The sequence below is a fragment of the Antedon mediterranea genome, chromosome 2 (genome assembly GCF_964355755.1).
Source record: "Antedon mediterranea chromosome 2, ecAntMedi1.1, whole genome shotgun sequence".
Taxonomy (NCBI): Eukaryota; Metazoa; Echinodermata; class Crinoidea; order Comatulida; family Antedonidae; genus Antedon; species Antedon mediterranea.
Window position 1 is genome coordinate 11,759,260 of NC_092671.1, and position 25,767 is coordinate 11,785,026.

General features: G+C 34.0%; 1 protein-coding gene across 2 annotated transcripts in view; it reads right to left on the reverse strand.

The window, feature by feature from the left end:
- Positions 1 to 491: 491 nt before the first annotated feature.
- Positions 492 to 25,767, reverse strand: part of LOC140039650 (uncharacterized) — a 95,645-nt gene continuing 70,369 nt past the window's right edge. For both annotated transcript variants that reach the window (XM_072085273.1, XM_072085271.1), the window contains 2 exons: positions 3,471 to 3,590; positions 492 to 1,331 (listed from right to left, as the gene is read on the reverse strand). In XM_072085273.1, coding sequence (XP_071941374.1) covers positions 1,270 to 1,331; positions 3,471 to 3,590 — 182 coding nt within the window. In that variant the 3' untranslated portion in view covers positions 492 to 1,269. The remainder of the gene's footprint in view (positions 1,332 to 3,470; positions 3,591 to 25,767) is intronic.

The window sequence follows — 25,767 nt, forward strand, 5'->3', positions numbered from 1 at the left end:
GTTTCAAACTATGACCGTGTGAACCGAGACAACAAACTGTATTTAAAGCTACCAGTCAGCCTGTATTACGTATGCTAATTACAATTTAGCATAATAGAGCAAGTGCTCGACATGCCAGTCGTAATGTGCAATCTTCACTTTTATAACGATGCATGTCATCCCCGATGCTATATTGCTATTCTTTTTAGTCGCGTGCAACGCGACTCTACAGCTCACTTTGTCGGTCGGTTGGTCGGTTGGTTAGTCAGTAAACACTAACTTGAGCACGCGACTGCAGCCATGTATATGGCCTTGTTTTGTTTCGTTCGTAGTCAATGGGTCTTTAGAAACGAGAGAGTAAATCTTTGATATTACAACTTCTGAATAAATATGTGATGACATCACAAATTAAAGTTGGCATGCTATAGAACGATATTTAACTACGACAAAGTGCTCAGAGTATTTTATTTTAATTTAACAATTGACATATTTGTTTCTTGATACTCACATACATATATTGTGGCCTATAAACAGGCTATCACAATTAATGTTACAAATACACAAATGTAAACCTATCTATAAATAATTGTACAAGATAATTATTTACATGTTCTTACAATTTCAATATATTCAGATTCAGATTCAGATTCAGATAATATTTATTTAGATAATAATGAATGAATATATACAAAATAGAAAAAAGATATTAAAGTGAACATAGATAAAGCAGTAATTGGTAGTCATTATTATCATGGATCCCTTCTAGAAGTTAAAAACTTGTCTCGTAGGGACCCATAACAAAACACATTACTAAAAAAATAAAAATAACCTAGAATATATAATTATATAATTTAGGATAAAAACTTACAGTATAATAACATAACTAACATCTTCTTTATAAAAATTATTTAAATTATATTTCAATAGTTTCATGATAATTGTTATTAATGTAAATATCCTCCCAACGACCTTCCATCTCTTCTGTTAACTGTACTGCGCGTGCGCGTGAGAAATAAATAATACTATATAGAGCCATTTAAAAAACGATTACGTAGAAAATAAATAAACTATATAGGTATAATCAATAGTTTCTGACATTATGTAAAAATCTAACAATAAAGTAGATGCATGTCTATACCTGCCAACTCTCACGCATAATGCATGATTACTTTCATAAGTTTATATAAAGGCCTATATATAAATATAAACAATTTATTACATTAACCTAAGAGTAATGTTTACAGAAACAACGGTTGGTCCTTATTTTCGTAAAGATTTGAAATTATCGTTTTAACCCGACGAGCAGGCGTAAGCGCACATGTCTTCGCGACGACAGTTGTCACAATTATTGACTTAAAGAAAAAAAAAACATTTAAGATAAATATTGAAATAGGTAACAATGCAACACTACATGTCTATAACAAAACTAACGCATATTTCCTTCCAATGACACAAACTGTAAATCATTAGTATATTCGAAGTCAACTTAAATACATACACACAAAACTGTAGACGAACTGAACACACGCCAAACACACAACAACAATCATCACTCATTTTTCTTTACTAGAGAGTTCCAGGAATAATGTCAATAAAAGGAAAGACATCAATGAAGACGTTAACAGATACCAAAAAGATGAAAAAGTACTGTAAGTCGCGTCCTCCGGGTATGGTCAGTACTGGGGTGGCCCGGTCGTCAATTAGTGAATACCCCACATGAATGTGTACATTTATTTTTTTTAAATAGAAAATATGCAAATGGAGAGGAAAATAGAAATTATTTATTTATTTTATATATTAGGCATGGATTACAATAATAAATTAATCTCTGTCCTATTATCCAATAGATGGTAATTCCCCCGACACATGGGCTTTTTGTGAACCAGTCCACCGCGGTAACCCCCCTACTCGTCTCGAAAGATGAACTGGGTTATTTAGTGTAAAAATCCTAGAAAGTAGAAAACATTTTTCCTTTTTTTCCCTGACTGCACGGGCAAACTACGTACACGGGACCTATTGGTTATAGGGAGAAAAGGTGTGACGTCACGTTTCCTGGCTGCGATTTTTTTTTTCGTACATAAGTTGGGGACCCCCTCATGAAACGTCACAAAATAAACATGAATAATTCATCAGTTAAATTTTCTTGTTCCGTGTGCACCCAAGCGTATAGCAACAAGAAGTGATATACACAAGTGCGGTACGATTCTAGGCCTATCTCCGCTGTTGAAGAATAGCGGCGTTTTGTGTGGATTGTCGAAATAATCGGCCTTTAGTTTATGGTGTTTTTAATATAATTTATTACTAAAGAATTACGTGTTAAAATTATAGTTTCTATTAATACTATTAGGCCTAATTATTAGTCTCTAAACCCATGTCTATTCTAGTAGTAGCTGTGTGGATGTGTGTGACGTGTGTGTGTGTTAGGTATGACCAAAGATTACACTATCTTTGGTGTAATAGTTACACTATCTTTGGTATGACACAATCCGAGTAATAAGTCAGCAAAATTAAACAATAAACATTACACAAAAATACATTTTTTATTCTCGTGGGTCAAATCTTCCCATCTCATGTGTTCATATACGCGCATTTTTAAAGTTCCTTTGAGTACATTGCATATTGTTTGATAATTGATAGCAGAATTAAACAAATACAGTACACAAATTATACACATTCTTTATTCTTGTGGGTCTAAGCTTTCTTTGGGCTATGTCCAAGAACGCTTGGGTGTGCACACGGAACAACAACTGCGATACGATTCTTTCTACAATAATAGGCCTAGGATTCTAGGTCAATTCACGTGATTGCCTTCGCGCACTCTTCTTCACACACACGTCCACTATGCAAAATGTGTCGAGGCTAATCGACAGCTAGGCAAAACATTAAACTAAGTAGTAATTGGACGTACATAGCCCAAAGACACAAGTCACACACACCGTACCCACACAGCTACTACTAGAATATATACAGGGGTTTAGAGACTAGTAATTAGGCCTAATAGTATCAATAAAACCTATAATTTTAACACGTAATTCTTTAGTAATAAACTATATTAAAAACACCATAAACTAAAGGCTGATTATTTCGACAATCCACACAAAACTCCGCTATTCTATTATGAAATCGCACGCGGCATGCAACCACAGCGGAGATAGGCCTAGAATCGTACCGCACTTGTGTAATCACTTCTTGTTGCTATACGCTTTGGGTGCACACGGAACAAGAAAATTTAACTGATGAATTATTCATGTTTATTTTGTGACGTTTCATGATGGGGTCCCCAACTTATGTACGAAAAAAAAAATCGCCGACCGGACCGATTTTTGGCCTCGGACCATGCTGTCGTGACAGATGCATAGATTAGAGTAGACTAGATTTAGAAGTAGTGTAATTAATTAGGTACCTGCTTATCGTGTTTAATTATTTCCATGTAAAATTAAATAACGGTGTTAAAATATATTATGATTGTGTTAGTAGTAGCCTATACAAACCTCGTTCACAGTTGGTTCCAAAGAATCCAGCCCGACAAAGGCACCGACGATCTGTACCGCCATTCTCCAGTATGCACTTACCAGAGTTGTAACATGGATAATGTTCACAGAGATTTGTGTCTAAAATATCAAAGAAGATATATTAAATAATAAAAATAAATAATGTTTATTTGAAATACCAGTGCATCAAGATTGTATAACAGTAGCGAAATAGTGTGAACACATTTCAATGGACCGCTCTGAAAGCTTTTATCCAAAAGTTGGCGTGTTGATCCAGAAAGAAAGTAACGTCAGCGATCTGGTCGAGTGATGATCTCTTCGTTGCCGCTGTTTCGCGTAGAACGTCCAGCAGTGAAACCTAAATCATGAATGGGGAAGCCGGTCGTCCCTCCCCTGGTAACCCTCTTATTAAACCTACAGATCACAATCAACATTAAACGTGAATAATGTTCTCAGCTTCAAGCCCGTAGCCAGGATTTTTACAGGGGGGTTCTTTTTTCCCAAAAAGGCCCCTCTTATGGGAATTACCTCCGGTGTAAACCAGCTTATATGATTTAATATCAAACGATCAAAACACCAATGACCAGGACCTTGGCCTCATCATGGTTGGGGCAAGGGTAAGAAAAATTGGAAAAGATAGAGCGCTACAGGGGCGGTCGCAGACTCGCAGGACTATTTTAAGAGGATTGCCCAAAGACTCCAGTGCTGTAGACAATGAGTATTTGAGCAAGAAAATTGTTAAATGACACCCACTACATGGTACTCTCGCACGTAAAATTCATAATAAATTGCACCTCTAGTTCGACGGAAATGTCACTCACTCATAGTGCGCTAGCAAACAGAGGATCGTAGCATAATGTTATTCGACCAGTAATAAAAACATACGCGACTAACAATAGGCCTATAGGATAACATTTTTGTTTTCGTTCAATGCGAACGTCACGGGGAAGTTCCCGATGAAGGTACTTCTGGTACGGTATTACATTTTAATAACTGTAGGCCTACTCAATTATTGTAAATTTATTAGCAATTAATAATTTTAAAAAGTTATACAAAAAATATGAAGCTGCTGCTATAAATATATTGCGCAAATCTTTAAATTGTGTTATATTCAATTAAATGCTAAATAAAGTCAGATGTTAAAACCACAATTTCAAAAATTCATTTTTTATTTATCCACTATAAACTTTAAAAAAGTGTTGTTTAAACCACACTCCAAAATAAAACAAAGAAAATTATGATATGACATTTGCAGAAGGAAGCAAACTTTGCTCTGCTTCCGGTATATACACGGTTACAATTTCGGAACTTCCATAAATTACTACGGAAATTCGGCCTAATATTTACGGACGATGGAAATGAAGATAAATAGGGTACTACACGCATCGGAAAAAAAAACTATACGCACAATTATGATTTGGCCTAAAAATTGGCTTTAGATTATGGAAAACCCCCGGCAAAACGCAATAATTATGACAAATCGATTATCAGCCTTGGTAATATGCCTAATATTTAAAAGGAATGAATATAAGCTATATTTTTGTTTTGTCAAAAAGTTCATATTATGTGAATGCTTGATCCATTAGAGGTAATCTGTGATAGTTTTTATTGCTTGTATTATAACACAAGTTCATTTTGGATTTTCAGTAAATTACCAATGGTTTATTTAAGGTCAACACTGTAACTAATGCCTCACTATTCAATCAAAATGTTATTATTATACTACTAACTATATTGTTGAAAAATGGATTGCGTGATATCAAAATGGATTGATGTAAAACGTAACAAAGATACGATCTTGTCTGGTATTCATACAGTGATGAAGCGGAGGGTTGTTTTTGTAGCGTTCCATTTAAAATAATTTTTGTTACAAAGATATATTTTGGTTGTGAAGATCGCTAAATTCGTTGGCGCCAGACTTGCTTCTTTTACCAATTTTAACAATAAGCTAACAACAAAACATTGAACAATGATAAAATGCCATAATGCTGTAACTACTTTATAACTAAGTCTATCAAGTTCCGAGTTTGCTCAGCTACCGACGCGGTATAATTCTCTGTTAATTCTGAAATTCGGCCTAATATTACGGACGTATACGGAAATGAAGATAAACTGGGTACTACACGGAAAAATAAACCTATATACGCAAAACTATGATTTGGCCTTAACTTATGGAAAAACGCAATAATTATGAACAAATTGACGACCCATATGACGGGTTTTTCCCGAACACACTGTGTGTTGGCCTCCTTTCGTACCTCTCATCAAGAGAGAGATACATCTCCCTGCTCTCTGACGCGCGCACCACAAGAAACTAGTCAATCAGAAATTTGTTCTGCGTATGTTCAGAAATATATCTACTTTTATCTGTGCGCGGTATAAGTAGGCCTATTGGTGACTGCTGTGCCAATTTACAAATATTCTCTTTCAGACTGGACTTCTATATAACGTATGAATATGGATATTGTATACGAAGAAATGGGACTCAATTTTAATTTAGTGGCAGAAACAACATTTAGTATGAAATTAAGGGTGTTGCCCGGGCCGCGATTTTTTTTTTCGTACATAAGTTGGGGACCCCCTCATGAAACGTCACAAAATAAACATGAATAATTCATCAGTTAAATTTTCTTGTTCCGTGTGCACCCAAGCGTATAGCAACAAGAAGTGATATACACAAGTGCGGTACGATTCTAGGCCTATCTCCGCTGTTGAAGAATAGCGGCGTTTTGTGTGGATTGTCGAAATAATCGGCCTTTAGTTTATGGTGTTTTTAATATAATTTATTACTAAAGAATTACGTGTTAAAATTATAGTTTCTATTAATACTATTAGGCCTAATTATTAGTCTCTAAACCCATGTCTATTCTAGTAGTAGCTGTGTGGATGTGTGTGACGTGTGTGTGTGTTAGGTATGACCAAAGATTACACTATCTTTGGTGTAATAGTTACACTATCTTTGGTATGACACAATCCGAGTAATAAGTCAGCAAAATTAAACAATAAACATTACACAAAAATACATTTTTTATTCTCGTGGGTCAAATCTTCCCATCTCATGTGTTCATATACGCGCATTTTTAAAGTTCCTTTGAGTACATTGCATATTGTTTGATAATTGATAGCAGAATTAAAAAAATACAGTACACAAATTATACACATTCTTTATTCTTGTGGGTCTAAGCTTTCTTTGGGCTATGTCCAAGAACGCTTGGGTGCACACGGAACAACAACTGCGATACGATTCTTTCTACAATAATAGGCCTAGGATTCTAGGTCAATTCACGTGATTGCCTTCGCGCACTCTTCTTCACACACACGTCCACTATGCAAAATGTGTCGAGGCTAATCGACAGCTAGGCAAAACATTAAACTAAGTAGTAATTGGACGTACATAGCCCAAAGACACAAGTCACACACACCGTACCCACACAGCTACTACTAGAATATATACAGGGGTTTAGAGACTAGTAATTAGGCCTAATAGTATCAATAAAACCTATAATTTTAACACGTAATTCTTTAGTAATAAACTATATTAAAAACACCATAAACTAAAGGCTGATTATTTCGACAATCCACACAAAACTCCGCTATTCTATTATGAAATCGCACGCGGCATGCAACCACAGCGGAGATAGGCCTAGAATCGTACCGCACTTGTGTAATCACTTCTTGTTGCTATACGCTTTGGGTGCACACGGAACAAGAAAATTTAACTGATGAATTATTCATGTTTATTTTGTGACGTTTCATGATGGGGTCCCCAACTTATGTACGAAAAAAAAAATCGCGGCCCGGTCGTCAATTAGTGAATACCCCACATGAATGTGTACATTTATTTTTTTTAAATAGAAAATATGCAAATGGAGAGGAAAATAGAAATTATTTATTTATTTTATATATTAGGCATGGATTACAATAATAAATTAATCTCTGTCCTATTATCCAATAGATGGTAATTCCCCCGACACATGGGCTTTTTGTGAACCAGTCCACCGCGGTAACCCCCCTACTCGTCTCGAAAGATGAACTGGGTTATTTAGTGTAAAAATCCTAGAAAGTAGAAAACATTTTTCCATTTTTTCCCTGACTGCACGGGCAAACTACGTACACGGGACCTATTGGTTATAGGGAGAAAAGGTGTGACGTCACGTTTCCTGGCTACCGACTGCGCTAGGGCCAAACAATATTTAAAATGCTATTTTTTGAACATTGCGATTATAAACTGAAAGTGAACTTGCGATATATTATCAGCAAAATATTCAAATATAGTAACGTAGTAAAATAAAGCAAGATGAACAACTCTAAATTAGGTAAAAACGAAATTTATCGGGATGTGCAAAAAAGCGGTGTTAAATCAATGCGTTAGAATAGGACAAGATGGCCGACCAAACTTTGTTTGGCCCCAGATAGCGCAGTAGGAAACGTGACGTCATCAGTTTTTCTCCTACCACCACTTTTAACTATATACCACTATTTCACAATTAAGCTGACTTTTATTTGAGTTACTTTTTTTAGTTTGTTTTCTCTATTTATGTACATGTATTGAATTGAAGGAAAAAAAAAAGTTAAACAAATAAATTATTTTAAATGTGTCTTAAATGACGTGTCTCAAAAAATCTGGCATAGCTATGGGAAGTCCGATTAGCCCAATTGTTGAAAACCTGTTTTTAGAATGGTGGAGAATGAGACCATAAGCAGAGCAAACTACAATATCAGACCTACTTATTGGTGAAGGTATGTAGACAATATTTTAGCTGTGGTTCAAAAAGAATTAATAGAAGACACCTTAACGCCATAGACCCTACTAAAAGTATAAAGTTTACTACAGAAAGAATGGCCGACAACACTCTCTCCTAGACTGCCTCACATCACCTTAGAACTGACGGTACAATAACAACTTCGATTTACAGAAGAAGTTACTTTAAATAGTTGTGAATACCCCAACTTGGCCATTGATAGAGTGATGACCAATAAAAAAAAGAAAAGAATAGCACAAAAAGAATAGAAAATAAGCAATGTGAGAGGCCGGGCTATCGGAAAAGATACGTAAAACTCTCACTAGCCATAAAATTAACTCTTACTTTGTACCCAAAAACAAATTAAGATCACATTAGTACACCCAAAAGATAAGATTAAGCCGGCGGAGGACACAAGTGGAGTAGTGTATGGTGTCCTCTGTATGAATTGTAACCAAATATACATAGGATAAACCGGTAGAAAACTGGGAATAAAAGAACATAAAAAAGATGTAGAGGAACACATGAAATTGTTTGTTTGTTTGTTTTTATTTTATGCTCATATAAAAATCAACAGTGGTACAGAAAATATAATATACATCAAAAATCGCAGACTAAACAAACAATAAAATCAGAACAAAGACAACAACAACTAGAATTTAATTCGTCACTTTGACGAATTATAGGTGATCATTGTTATCATTTTAATGAAATTAACATTTTTTAAACATGCATGTACGTTAACATACGATCGTAAAAAGTTGATGTACGCCATCCTATGACATGATGCATAATCTTATATCGCTGAGTTGTGCCTATTATATGCCATATACAATATGTACAGTATATACTGTATATCTATATACAGTGTAGCATAGGTGAAATTACGGGACACACATCATGTTCTAATTTTTTGGTATGATGGAATTATCAAAATAAACTCAAAGATGACAATTTCGAAAGATAATAAATTGAGCAAATAAATATAAGAATTGGAAAAGAATCTGGCACGTAGAAGCGCTGTGCGCGCTCTTTGAAATTTGTATAACTTTGACGAAAAAGATGAATAAACTACTTTTTAACTTCATCTGGCCATATGTTAACGTCACAACATCCGATAGGCTTGGTTTTTATATGAATTCATATCTACATTTCATCAGCTTTCATAATAAATTATAATCGTCAAGGTAACCTTCAATTCTGAAGAGCTGTAAGATATTCAAATTTACGGCGAAGGTGAAATTACACGACCTACGTTATTTAAGTTTTTACGCGTGATGACGTCATCAAAATGAAAACACTGACAAGATATGAGAAAGATAAATAATTAAGCAAGCACACAATGAAATTTGTGCGAAAATCGGGCTCAAATAGCAGAGATGCGCTCTATTGAATGTGATAACCTACACAAAACGGAAAAAAATCCTAATTTTTAAATTCAAGTGGCCATTTGATGACGTAATACCATTTTGTACTTCTAATGTTTATATACATTTATATCTACAACTTATTGACTTCCATATTAAGTTAAAAAAATTGGGGGTCACCTGCCATTCTGAAGAGTTATATTCATTTAAAAAGGCCTTAATTTTTACAATTTTTTGCACTTTTGTGCAATTAATGTGCGCATTTTGTCATGTTTAACGTGCTCGTACAGCGTTATTTTAAGTCGGAATGGACTCAAAATCGGAGAATGTACTAAGGATTGTGAGTAGAATGTGATGTTTACATCAAATTTTATTTTTTACGCTTTTTACGAATTGCGTGCGCAAAAACGTGTTTTTGCGCAGTAATTTGTTGAAACACGCAAATGGCCTAATTCATGCTCTAAATTGATCAAAACTTAATTTTGAGCTTTTTAAATTTTAACGCGTGATTTCACGCGCATGACCCTACGTGCGCGTGCATTTTTATTTCCTAATATTTTTACCCTTGACCTAAAGTTTACGTGTAGTGAATTTCATTAATATGTGATAATGAATTATGGAGATATGATTGATAATGTGATTTCACAAAATCGCGTATAAATGACGTTACGGATGAGTGATCACGCTGAAAAGCTTATTAGGACTAAGTTACAGTATTTGAAAGACATTGTGAAATTTTGGTAATCATTGACATTAAACTTTTTGAGATATTTGTTAAAAAAAATCTGTACAGAAAGAAATTGCGAAGAAATTTTTTTTTTAACAAAAACAATTTCTCACTAGAATTTAATTCGTCACTTTGACGAATTATAGGTGATCATTGTTATCATTTTAATGAAATTAACATTTTTTAAACATGCATGTACGTTAACATACGATCGTAAAAAGTTGATGTACGCCATCCTATGACATGATGCATACACTGTGTCTATTATATGCCATATACAATATGTACAGTATATACTGTATATCTATATACAGTGTAGCATAGGTGAAATTACGGGACACACATCATGTTCTAATTTTTTGGTATGATGGAATTATCAAAATAAACATAAAGATGACAATTTCGAAAGATAATGAATTGAGCAAATAAATATAAGAATTGGAAGAGAATCTGGCACGTAGAAACGCTGTGCGCGCTCTTTAAAAATTGTATAACTTTGACGAAAGAGATGAAAAAACTACTTTTTAACTTCAACTGGCCATATGATAACATCAAAACATCCGATAGGCTTAATTTTTATATGAATTCATATCTACATTTCATCAGCTTTCATAATAAATTATAATCTTCAAGGTCACCTTTAATTCTGAGGAGCTATAAGATATTCAAATGTATGGTGTAGCTGAAATTACACGACCTAGGTTATTCAAGTTTTTACGCGTGATGACGTCATCAAAATAAAAATGTTGAAAACTTATGAGAAAGATAATTATTTGAGCAAGCACATACTAAAATGTGTGCAAAAATTGGGCTCAAATAACGGAGATGCGCTCTATTGAATGTGAAAACCCATACAAAAAGATAAAAATTACTAATTTTTAAATTGAAGTGGCCATTTGATGACGTCATACCATTTTGTACGTCTAATGTGTACATGAATATGTATCTACAACCCAATGGCTTCCCGAATAACTTTAAAAAATTGGGGGTCACCTGCCATTCTGAAGAGTTATATTCATTTTAAAAAGGCCTTATTTTTTTACCATTTTTAGCACTTTTGTACAATTAATGTGCGCATTTTGTCATTTTTAACGTGCTCGTATAGCGTTATTTTAAGTTGGAATGGACTCAAAAGTCGGAGAATGTACTAAGGATTGTGAGTAGAATATGATGTATACATCAAATTTTATTTTTTACCCTTTTTAAAAATCGCGTGCGCAAAAATGTGTTTTTGCGCAGTAATTTTTTTAAACACGCAAATGGCCTATTTCATGCTCTAAATTGATAAAAACTAAATTTTGAGCTTTTTAATATTTCAACGCGCGATTTCACGTGCATGACCTTGAAACGCCCGAGTTTTTATTTGCTAATATTTTTTATCTTGACCTCAAGTTTACGTGTAGTGATTTTCATTAATATGTGATAATGAATTATGGAGATATGATTGATAATGTGATTTCACAAAATGGCGTATACGTGACGTCACGGATGAGTGATCACGCTGAAAAGCTTATTAGGACTAAGTTAACGTATTTGAAAGACATTGTGAAATTTTGGTAATCATTAACATTAAACTTTTTGAGATATTTGTTACACAAAATCTGTACAGAGAGAAATAAATAACTAGACATGTAACTCGTCACTTTGACGAGTTTGGTTATCCGCCGCGCAAGTGGTGCAACATTAACATTAAGGGGATAGGTTGAGGACAAAAGGAAGTGTTCACGTTGGCATTATGACCTGAACTGAAGAATATGATCTGTTGTTATTGCTGAATTTTATTATTTAAATTCATATATAGTATACACAGTATAATCTGTATCCATATCACATACAGTGTAGAATAGGTGAAATTACGGGACCCGCTATTTATTGCAATTTTTAACATGTTGATGGTTTTAAAATGAAACGCGAAGTTAGCAATTCCGAAAGCAAATTATCTCAGCAACAACGTATTAGCGTGTAGAAGAAATTTGAATACGTTAAATATTGATGCGCGCTCTTTTAAATGTAATGAATTATGACGAAAAAGATGAAAATACGACCATTTTTATTTAACTGGCCATATGATGACGTCACAACATCCGATTGGCAACATTTTTACATAATTTCATATCTACAATCCAATAGCTTCCAGAAAAAGTTTTAATCGTGATTATCACATTTTATTCTTACGAGCTATAACAGATTCAAATTTACTGTAAAGATGAAATTGATGCCACACGTGATTTAAATTTTTAGGCATGATGACGTCAAAAAAATTAAAATATTTTTAACTCATGCGAAAGATAGTTGATTGACCTAGACAATATCAAAATCGGGGTGAAAATGGAAAACGGATAAGTGGAGATGCGCTCTATTCAATGTGATGAGCTATGACGAAAGATACAAAAATACTAAATTTTATATTCGCGTGGCCATACGATGACGTCACAATGTCCGGTTAGCCATATTAATACCTGATCCGATATCTACAACTCATCTACTTCCAGAATATGTCATCCACAAAAATTTGACCGTCTAGTTTAGAAATTACGACTGTTTAAAAAAAGGCATATTTTAAACGAATTTTTTAACCTTTTCATAAAAAACGCGCGCAAATTGTCCAATTCGACGTGCTCGTATGACGTATCTTTAAGTCGAAATTGTTTAAAATTTGGTAAAATTACTAGAAAAGGCTGGAAAAACATAAATCACGCGAAAAAAATACGTTTTCTATGCTACGTGCGCACCGCACACGTAGAAATGTGCGCACGCGTGGGAATTTTTGACATGCTTAAAACGACATGAAACGCGTAGAAAGTTGATTATAAATTAATTTTGCGCATTTTGAAATTTTAAATGTGCGTGCGCGCGTAACTTTGTGTAAAACACGCAATTTTTTTTCAACAGAAATTTAGCGCATGATATAAATTAAACTTTTGCAAAGTTTCACTTTAAAATGTTATTTGGTTTTCGACATATGTTAAATACGATAAAATCGTTAAATCGCGCGTACGTCACGTTGCGCAATTGTAAACATCATGAAAAGCTTCGCTTGACGACGTTACATAAATGTCAAAATGTTAACATAGTTAACAAAATGTTATGTTTGCGAGTTTTAGAGAAAAGCGTTACACAAAAATCATACAGAAAGAAAGAAGAAGAATAAAAAGATGATGATGATGATGATTTCGTACAATCACAAGAGGTTATCCTGCAACTTCGTTGCGGATAACCAACTAGACATGTAACTCGTCACTTTGACGAGTTTGGTTATCCGCCGCGCAAGTGGTGCAACATTAACATTAAGGGGATAGGTTGAGGACAAAAGGAAGTGTTCACGTTGGCATTATGACCTGAACTGAAGAATATGATATGTTGTTATTGCTGAATTTTATTATTTAAATTCATATATAGTATACACAGTCTAATCTGTATCCATATCACATACAGTGTAGAATAGGTGAAATTACGGGACCCGCTATTTATTGCAATTTTTAACATGTTGACGATTTTAAAATGAAACGCGAAAGTAGCAATTCCGAAAGGAAATTATCTCAGCAACAACGTATTAGCGTGTAGAAGAAATTTGAATACGTGAAATATTGATGCGCGCTCTTTTAAATGTAATGAATTATGACGCAAAAGATGAAAATATGACCTTTTTTATTTAACTGGCCATATGATGACGTCACAACATCCGATTGGCAACATTTTAACATAATTTTGTATCTACAATCCAATAGCTTCCAGAAAAAGTTTTAATCGTGATTATCACATTTTATTCTTACGAGCTATAACAGATTAAAATTTACTGTAAAGATGAAATTGATGCCACACGTGATTTCAATTTTTAGGCATGATGACGTCATAAAAATTAAAATATTTTTCACTCATGCGAAAGATAGTTGATTGACCTAGACAATATCAAAATCGGGGTGAAAATGGAAAACGGATAAGTGGAGATGCGCTCTATTCAATGTGATGAGCTATGACGAAAGATACAAAAATCCTAAATTTTATATTCGCGTGGCCATACGATGACGTCACAATGTCCGGTTAGCCATATTAATACCTGATCCGATATCTACAACTCATCTACTTCCAGAATATGCCATCCACAAAAAGTTGACCGTCTAGTTTAGAAATTACGACTGTTTAAAAAAAGGCATATTTTAAACGAATTTTTTAACCTTTTCATAAAAAACGCGCGCAAATTGTCCAATTCGACGTGCTCGTATGACGTATCTTTAAGTCGAAATTGTTAAAAATTTGGTTAAATTACATAAAAAGGCTGGAAAAACATAAATCACGCGAAAAAAATACGTTTTCAATGCTACGTGCGCACCGCTCACGTAAAAATGTGCGCACGCGTGGGAATTTTTGACATGTTTAAAACGACATGAAACGCGTAGAAAGTTGATTATAAATTAGTTTCGCGCATTTTGAAATTTTAAATGCGCGTGCGCGCGTAAGTTTGTGTAAAACACGCAATTTTTTTTCAACAGAAAGTTAGCGCATGATATAAATTAAACTTTTGCAAAGTTTCAAGTTGAAATGTTATTTGGTTTTCGACATATGTTAAATACGAGAAAATCGTTAAATCGCGCGTACGTCACGTTGCGCAATTGTAAACATCATGAAAAGCTTCGCTTGACGACGTTACATAAATGTCAAAATGTTAACATAGTTAACAAAATGTTATGTTTGCAAGTTTCAGAGAAAAGCGTTACACAAAAATCATACAGAAAGAAAGAAGAAGAATAACTAGACATGTAACTCGTCACTTTGACGAGTTTGGTTATCCGCCGCGCAAGTGGTGCAACATTAACATTAAGGGGATAGGTTGAGGACAAAAGGAAGTGTTCACGTTGGCATTATGACCTGAACTGAAGAATATGATATGTTGTTATTGCTGAATTTTATTATTTAAATTCATATATAGTATACACAGTATAATCTGTATCCATATCACATACAGTGACATACATAGAATAGGTGAAATTACGGGACCCGCTATTTATTGCAATTTTTAACATGTTGACGGTTTTAAAATGAAACGCGAAGGTAGCAATTCCGAAAGGAAATTATCTCAGCAACAACGTATTAGCGTGTAGAAGAAATTTGAATACGTGAAATATTGATGCGTGCTCTTTTAAATGTAATGAATTATGACGCAAAAGATGAAAATACGACCTTTTTTTATTTAACTGGCCATATGATGACGTCACAACATCCGATTGGCAACATTTTTACATAATTTCATATCTACAATCCAATAGCTTCCAGAAAAAGTTTTAATCGTGATTATCACATTTTATTCTTACGAGCTATAACAGATTAAAATTTACTGTAAAGATGAAATTGATGCCACACGTGATTTAAATTTTTAGGCACGATGACGTCAAAAAAATTAAAATATTTTTCACTCATGCGAAAGATAGTTGATTGAACTAGACAATATCAAAATCGGGGTGAAAATGGAAAACGGATAAGTGGAGATGCGCTCTATTCAATGTGATGAGCTATGACAAAAGATACAAAAATCCTAAATTGTATATTCGCGTGGCCATACGATGACGTCACAATGTCCGGTTAGCCATATTAATACCTGATCTGATATCTACAACTCATCTACTTCCAGAATATGTCATCCACACAAATTTGACCGTCTAGTTTAGAAATTACGACTGTTTAAAAAAAGGCATATTTTAAACGAATTTTTTAACCTTTTCATAAAAAACGCGCGCAAATTGTCCAATTCGACGTGCTCGTATGACGTATCTTTAAGTCGAAATTGTTTAAAATTTGGAAAAATTACTAGAAAAGGCTGGAAAAACATAAATCACGCGAAAAAAATACGTTTTCAATGCTACGTGCGCACCGCACACGTAGAAATGTGCGCACGCGTGGGAATTTTTGACATGCTTAAAACGACATGAAACGCGTAGAAAGTTGATTATAAATTAATTTTGCGCATTTTGAAATTTTAAATGTGCGTGCGCGCGTAACTTTGTGTAAAACACGCAATATTTTTTCAACAGAAAGTTAGCGCATGATATAAATTAAACTTTTGCAAAGTTTCACTTTAAAATGTTATTTGGTTTTCGATATATGTTAAATACGAGAAAATCGTTAAATCGCGCGTACGTCACGTTGCGCGATTGTAAACATCATGAAAAGCTTCGCTTGACGACGTTACATAAATGTCAAAATGTTAACATAGTTAACAAAATGTTATGTTTGCAAGTTTTAGAGAAAAGCGTTACACAAAAATCATACAGAAAGAAAGAAGATTAAGAAAAAGACTAGACATGTAACTCGTCACTTTGACGAGTTAGTTATCCGCACGACAAAGGCCACGTAGACGTCATACGTTAGAATATTGCACACAGAAAAAGATTGTGGCAATATGACCTGAACTGAAGAATATGATATGTTGTTATTGCTGAATTCTGTTATTTTGTGTCATATTATATATACAATATAATCTGTATACATTTTACATACTGTGTAGAATAGGTGAAATGACTGGACCCGCCATTTATTCCAATTTTTAACATAGCGACGGTATCAAAATGAAATACTAAGATAGCAATTTCGGAAGGAAATTATCTCGGCAACAACATATTAATGTGTAGAAGAAATTTAAATACGTAAAATATTGATGCGCGCTCTTTTAAATGTGATGAATTATGACGCAAAAGATGAAAATACGACTTTTTTTATTTAACTGGTCATATGATGACGTCACAACATCCGATTGGCAAAATGTTTACATAAATTCGTATCTACAATCCAATAGCTTCCAGAAAACGTTTTAATCATGATTATCACGTTTTATTCTGACGAGCTATAACAGATTGAAATTTACTGTAAAGACGAAAATAAGTGACCCACGTTATTTACATTTTTAGACATGATGACGTCATAAAAATTAAAATATTTTTAACTCATACGAAAGATAGTTGATTGACCTAGATAATATAAAAATCGGGGTAAAAATGGAAAACAGATAATTGGAGATGCGCTCTATTAAATGTCATGCGCTATGATGAAAGATACAAAAATCCTATATTTTATATTCGCGTGGCCATACGATGACGTCACAATGTCCGGTTAGCCATATTATTACATGATCCGATATCTACACCTCATCAACTTCAAGAATATGTCATCCACAAAAAGTTGACCGTCCAGTTTAGAAATTACGACTGTTTAAAAAAAGGCATAATTTTGACAAATTTTAACGAATTTTTTACCTTTTTCATCAAAAACCCACGTAAATTATCCAATTCGACGTGCCCGTATGACGTAATTTTAAGTCTAAATCATTTAAAAGTTGGTAAAATTACTACAAAAGGCTGGAAAAACATAAATCACGCGAAAAAAATTGTTTTCAACGCTACGTGCGCACGGCGCGCGTAAAAAAATGCGCACGCGTGGGAATTTTTTACCTGCTCAAAATGACATGAAACGCGTAGAAAGTGGATTAGAAATTGATTTTTCGCGTTTTGAAATTTTAAACGCGCGTGCGCGCGTAACTTCGTGTAAAACATGCAATTTTTTTTACAAAGTCAGTTAGCGCAAGATATAACTAAAACTTTTGTTAAGTTTCAATTTAAATTGTTATATGGTTTTCGATGTATGTTAAATACGCGAAATTCGTTAAAACGCGCGTAAGTCATGTTGTGCAATTCTGACGTCATTCAGAAATAGAAAAGCACAACTTCAGGTGAATACCCATATGTTGACAAAGTTATGAAATGTTAACTTTACACGTTTTTGAGATATGCTCTGCACAAAAATGACAGAAAGAAAGAATAATACAGAAAAAAAAAAAAGATGATGAAACAGGACAGTTACAAGGAGTTATCCGCTGAGTGCGGATAACTAATAAAAAGATGATGTTGATGATGATGATTTCGTACAATCACAAGAGGTTATCCTGCAACTTCGTTGCGGATAACCAATAAAAAGTTGATGATGATGATGATGATTTCGTACAATCACAAGAGGTTATCCTGCAACTTCGTTGCGGATAACCAACTAGACATGTAACTCGTCACTTTGACGAGTTTGGTTATCCGCCGCGCAAGTGGTGCAACATTAACATTAGGGGGATAGGTTGAGGACAAAAGGAAGTGTTCACGTTGCCATTATGACCTGAACTGAAGAATATGATAATTATGTTGTTATTGCTGAATTTTATTATTTAAAGTCATATATAGTATATACACAGTATAATCTGTATCCATATCACATACAGTGTAGAATAGGTGAAATTACGGGACCCGCTATTTATTGCAATTTTTAACATGTTGACGGTTTTAAAATGAAACGCGAAGGTAGCAATTCCGAAAGGAAATTATCTCAGCAACAACGTATTAGCGTGTAGAAGAAATTTGAATACGTGAAATATTGATGCGCGCTCTTTTAAATGTAATGAATTATGACGCAAAAGATAAAAATACGACCTTTTTTATTTAACTGGCCATATGATGACGTCACAACATCCGATTGGCAACATTTTTACATAATTTCGTATCTACAATCCAATAGCTTCCAGAAAAAAATTTTAATCGTGATTATCACATTTTATTCTTACGAGCTATAACAGATTAAAATTTACCGTAAAGATGAAATTAATGCCACACGTGATTTAAATTTTTAGGCATGATGACGTCAAAAAAATTAAAATATTTTTAACTCATGCGAAAGATACTTGATTGACCTAGACAAAATCAAAATCGGGGTGAAAATGGAAAACGGATAAGTGGAGATGCGCTCTATTCAATGTGATGAGCTATGACGAAAGATACAAAAATCCTAAATTTTATATTTGCATGGCCATACGATGACGTCACAATGTCCGGTTAGCCATATTAATACCTGATCCGATATCTACAACTCATCTACTTCCAGAATATGCCATCCACAAAAAGTTGACCGTCTAGTTTAGAAATTACGACTGTTTAAAAAAAGGCATATTTTAAACGAATTTTTTAACCTTTTCATAAAAAACGTGCGCAAATTGTCCAATTCGACGTGCTCGTATGACGTATCTTTAAGTCGAAATTGTTTAAAATTTGGTAAAATTACTAGAAAAGGCTGGAAAAATATAAATCACGCGAAAAAAGTACGTTTTCAATACTACGTGCGCACCGCACACGTAAAAATGTGCGCACGCGTGGGAATTTTTGACATGCTTAAAACGACATGAAACGCGTAGAAAGTTGATTATAAATTAATTTTGCGCATTTTGAAATTTTAAATGCGCGTGCGCGCGTAACTTTGTGTAAAACACGGAATTTTTTTTCAACAGAAAGTTAGCGCATGATATAAATTAAACTTTTGCAAAGTTTCAAGTTGAAATGTTATTTGGTTGTCGAGCTATGTTAAATACGACAAAATCGTTAAATTGCGCGTAAGTCACGTTGCGAAATTGTAAACGTCATGAAAAGCTTCGCTTGACGACGTTACGTAAATGTCAATATGTTAAGATAGTTACCGAAATGTTATGTTTGCGAGTTTTAGAGAAAAGCGTTACACAAAAATCATACAGAATGATTTCGTACAATCACAAGAGGTTATCCTGCAACTTCGTTGCGGATAACCAAATAAAAAGTTGATGATGATGATGATGATGATGATGATGATTTCGTACAATCACAAGAGGTTATCCTGCAACTTCGTTGCGGATAACCAATAACTAGACATGTAACTCGTCACTTTGACGAGTTTGGTTATCCGCCGCGCAAGTGGTGCAACATTAACATTAAGGGGATAGGTTGAGGACAAAAGGAAGTGTTCACGTTGGCATTATGACCTGAACTGAAGAATATGATATGTTGTTATTGCTGAATTTTATTATTTAAATTCATATATAGTATACACAGTATAATCTGTATCCATATCACATACAGTGACATACATAGAATAGGTGAAATTACGGGACCCGCTATTTATTGCAATTTTTAACATGTTGACGGTTTTAAAATGAAACGCGAAGGTAGCAATTCCGAAAGGAAATTATCTCAGCAACAACGTATTAGCGTGTAGAAGAAATTTGAATACGTGAAATATTGATGCGCGCTCGTTTAAATGTAATGAATTATGACGCAAAAGATGAAAATACGACCTTTTTTATTTAACTGGCCATATGATGACGTCACAACATCCGATTGGCAACATTTTTACATAATTTCGTATCTACAATCCAATAGCTTCCAGAAAAAGTTTTAATCGTGATTATCAAATTTTATTCTTACGAGCTATAACAGATTAAAATTTACTGTAAAGATGAAATTGATGCCACACGTGATTTAAATTTTTAGGCATGATGACGTCAAAAAAATTAAAATATTTTTAACTCATGCGAAAGATAGTTGATTGACCTAGACAATATCAAAATCTGGGTGAAAATGGAAAACGAATAAGTGGAGATGCGCTCTATTCAATGTGATGAGCTATGACGAAATATACAAAAATCCTAAATTTTATATTCGCGTGGCCATACGATGACGTCACAATGTCCGGTTAGCCATATTAATACCTGATCCGATATCTACAACTCATCTACTTCCAGAATATGTCATCCACAAAAAGTTGACCGTCTAGTTTAGAAATTACGACTGTTTAAAAAAAGGCATATTTTAAACGAATTTATTAACCTTTTCATAAAAAACGCGCGCAAATTGTCCAATTCGACGTGCTCGTATGACGTATCTTTAAGTCGAAATTTTGTTAAAATTTGGTAAAATTACTAGAAAAGGCTGGAAAAACATAAATTACGCGAAAAAAATACGTTTTCAATGCTACGTGCGCACCGCACACGTAAAAATGTGCGCACGCGTGGGAATTTTTGACATGCTTAAAACGACATGAAACGCGTAGAAAGTTGATTAGAAATTAATTTTGCGCATTTTGAAATTTTAAATGCGCGTGCGCGCGTAACTTTGTGTAAAACACGGAATTTTTTTTCAACAGAAAGTTAGCGCATGATATAAATTAAACTTTTGCAAAGTTTCAAGTTGAAATGTTATTTGGTTGTCGAGCTATGTTAAATACGACAAAATCGTTAAATCGCGCGTAAGTCACGTTGCGCAATTGTAAACGTCATGAAAAGCTTCGCTTGACGACGTTACGTAAATGTCAATATGTTAAGATAGTTACCGAAATGTTATGTTTGCGAGTTTTAGAGAAAAGCGTTACACAAAAATCATACAGAATGATTTCGTACAATCACAAGAGGTTATCCTGCAACTTCGTTGCGGATAACCAACTAGACATGTAACTCGTCACTTTGACGAGTTTGGTTATCCGCAGCGCAAGTGGTGCAACATTAACATTAAGGGGATAGGTTGAGGACAAAAGGAAGTGTTCACGTTGGCATTATGACCTGAACTGAAGAATATGATATGTTGTTATTGCTGAATTTTGTTATTTAAATTCATATATAGTATACACAGTATAATCTGTATCCATATCACATACAGTGTAGAATAGGTGAAATTACGGGACCCGCTATTTATTGCAATTTTTAACATGTTGACGGTTTTAAAATGAAACGCGAAGGTAGCAATTCCGAAAGGAAATTATCTCAGCAACAACGTATTAGCGTGTAGAAGAAATTTGAATACGTGAAATATTGATGTGCGCTCTTTTAAATGTAATGAATTATGACGCAAAAGATGAAAATACGACCTTTTTTATTTAACTGGCCATATGATGACGTCACAACATCCGATTGGCAACATTTTAACATAATTTCGTATCTACAATCCAATAGCTTCCAGAAAAAGTTTTAATCGTGATTATCACATTTTATTCTTACGAGCTATAACAGATTAAAATTTACTGTAAAGATGAAATTGATGCCACACGTGATTTCAATTTTTAGGCATGATGACGTCATAAAAATTAAAATATTTTTCACTCATGTGAAAGATAGTTGATTGACCTAGACAATATCAAAATCGGGGTGAAAATGGAAAACGGATAAGTGGAGATGCGCTCTATTCAATGTGATGAGCTATGACGAAAGATACAAAAATCCTAAATTTTATATTCGCGTGGCCATACGATGACGTCACAATGTCCGGTTAGCCATATTAATACCTGATCCGATATCTACAACTCATCTACTTCCAGAATATGCCATCCACAAAAAGTTGACCTTCTAGTTTAGAAATTACGACTGTTTAAAAAAAGGCATATTTTAAACGAATTTTTTAACCTTTTCATAAAAAACGCGCGCAAATTGTACAATTCGACGTGCTCGTATGACGTATCCTTAAGTCGAAATTGTTAAAAATTTGGTAAAATTACATGAAAAGGCTGGAAAAACATAAATCACGCGAAAAAAATACGTTTTCAATGCTACGTGCGCACCGCACACGTAAAAATGTGCGCAAGCGTGGGAATTTTTGACATGCTTAAAACGACATGAAACACGTAGAAAGTTGATTATAAATTAATTTCGCGCATTTTGAAATTTTAAATGCGCGTGCGCGCGTAACTTTGTGTAAAACACGCAATTTTTTTTCAACAGAAAGTTAGCGCATGATATAAATTAAACTTTTGCAAAGTTTCACTTTAAAATGTTATTTGGTTTTTGACATATGTTAAATACGAGAAAATCGTTAAATCGCGCGTACGTCACGTTGCGCAATTGTAAACATCATGAAAAGCTTCGCTTGACGACGTTACATAAATGTCAAAATGTTAACATAGTTAACAAAATGTTATGTTTGCAAGTTTCAGAGAAAAGCGTTACACAAAAATCATACAGAAAGAAAGAAGAAAAATAAAAAGTTGATGTTGATGATTTCGTACAATCACAAGAGGTTATCCTGCAACTTCGTTGCGGATAACCAAAAAGTTGATGATGATGATGATGATGATGATGATGATTTCGTACAATCACAAGAGGTTATCCTGCAACTTCGTTGCGGATAACCAACTAGACATGTAACTCGTCACTTTGACGAGTTTGGTTATCCGCCGCGCAAGTGGTGCAACATTAACATTAAGGGGATAGGTTGAGGACAAAAGGAAGTGTTCACGTTGGCATTATGATCTGAACTGAAGAATATGATATGTTGCTGAATTTTATTATTTAAATTCATATATAGTATACACAGTATAATCTGTATCCATATCACATACAGTGACATACATAGAATAGGTGAAATTACGGGACCCGCTATTTATTGCAATTTTTAACGTGTTGACGGTTTTAAAATGAAACGCGAAGTTAGCAATTCCGAAAGGAAATTATCTCAGCAACAACGTATTAGCATGTAGAAGAAATTTGAATACGTGAAATATTGATGCGCGCTCGTTTAAATGTAATGAATTATGACGCAAAAGATGAAAATACGACCTTTTTTATATAACTGGCCATATGATGACGTCACAACATCCGATTGGCAACATTTTTACATAATTTCGTATCTAAAATTCAATAGCTTCCAGAAAAAGTTTTAATCGTGATTATCACATTTTATTCTTACGAGCTATAACAGATTAAAATTTACTGTAAAGATGAAATTAATGCCACACGTGATTTAAATTTTTAGGCATGATGACGTCAAAAAAATTAAAATATTTTTAACTCATGCGAAAGATAGTTGATTGACCTAGACAATATCAAAATCGGGGTGAAAATGGAAAACGAATAAGTGGAGAGGCGCTCTATTCAATGTGATGACCTATGACGAAAGATACAAAAATCCTAAATTTTATATTCGTGTGGCCATACGATGACGTCACAATGTCCGGTTAGCCATATTAATACCTGATCCGATATCTACAACTCATCAACTTCCAGAATATGTCATCCACAAAAAGTTGACCGTGTAGTTTAGAAATTACGACTGTTTAAAAAAAGGCATATTTTTAACGGAATTTTGAACTTTTTCATCAAAAACACGCGCAAATTGTCCAATTCGACGTGCTCGTATGACGTAACTTTAAGTCGAAATTGTTTAAAATTTGATAAAATTACTAGAAAAGGCTGGAAAAACATAAATCACGCGAAAAAAATATGTTTTCAATGCTACGTGCGCACCGCACACGTAAAAATTTGCGCACGCGTGGGAATTTTTTACATGCTTAAAACGACATGAAACGCGTAGAAAGTTGATTAGAAATTAATTTTGCGCATTTTGAAATTTTAAATGCGCGTGCGCGCGTAACTTTGTGTAAAACACGCAATTTTTTTTCAACATAAAGTTAGCGCATGATATAAATTAAACTTTTGGAAAGTTTCAATTTGAAATTTTTATTTGGTTTTCGACCTATGTTAAATACGAGGAAATCGTTAAATCACGCGTAAGTCACGTTGCGCAATTGTAAACGTCATGAAAAGCTTCGCAGCACATCTTCATGTGCATGACGATATGTTGAGAAAGTTACAAAATGTTATGTTTACAAGTTTTAGAGAAAAGCGTTCCACAAAAATCATACAGAAAGAAAGAAGATCAAGACTAGACATGTAACTCGTCACTTTGACGAGTTTGGTTATCCGCCGCGCAAGTGGTGCAACATTAACATTAAGGGGATAGGTTGAGGACAAAAGGAAGTGTTCACGTTGGCATTATGACCTGAACTGAAGAATATGATATGTTGTTATTGCTGAATTTTATTATTTAAATTCATATATAGTATACACAGTATAATCTGTATCCATATCACATACAGTGTAGAATAGGTGAAATTAATTTTGCGCATTTTGAAATTTTAAATGCGCGTGCGCGCGTAACTTTGTGTAAAACACGCAATTTTTTTTCAACATAAAGTTAGCGCATGATATAAATTAAACTTTTGCGAAGTTTCAAGTTGAAATGTTATTTGGTTTTCAACATATGTTAAATACGAGAAAAACGTTAAATCGCGCGTACGTCACGTTGCGCAATTGCAAACATCATGAAAAGCTTCGCTTGACGACGTTACGTAAATGTCAATATGTTAAGATAGTTACCGAAATGTTATGTTTGCGAGTTTTAGAGAAAAGCGTTACACAAAAATCATACAGAAAGAAAGAAGAAAAACTAGACATGTAACTCGTCACTTTGACGAGTTTGGTTATCCGCCGCGCAAGTGGTGCAACATTAACATTAAGGGGATAGGTTGAGGACAAAAGGAAGTGTTCACGTTGGCATTATGACCTGAACTGAAGAATATGATATGTTGTTATTGCTGAATTTTTTTGTTTAAATTCATATATAGTTTACACAGTATAATCTGTATCCATATCACATACAGTGTAGAATAGGTGAAATTACGGGACCCGCTATTTATTGCAATTTTTAACATGTTGACGGTTTTAAAATGAAACGCGAAGGTAGCAATTCCGAAAGGAAATTATCTCAGCAACAACGTATTAGCGTGTAAAAGAAATTTGAATACGTGAAATATTGATGCGCGCTCTTTTAAATGTAATGAATTATGACGCAAAAGATGAAAATACGACC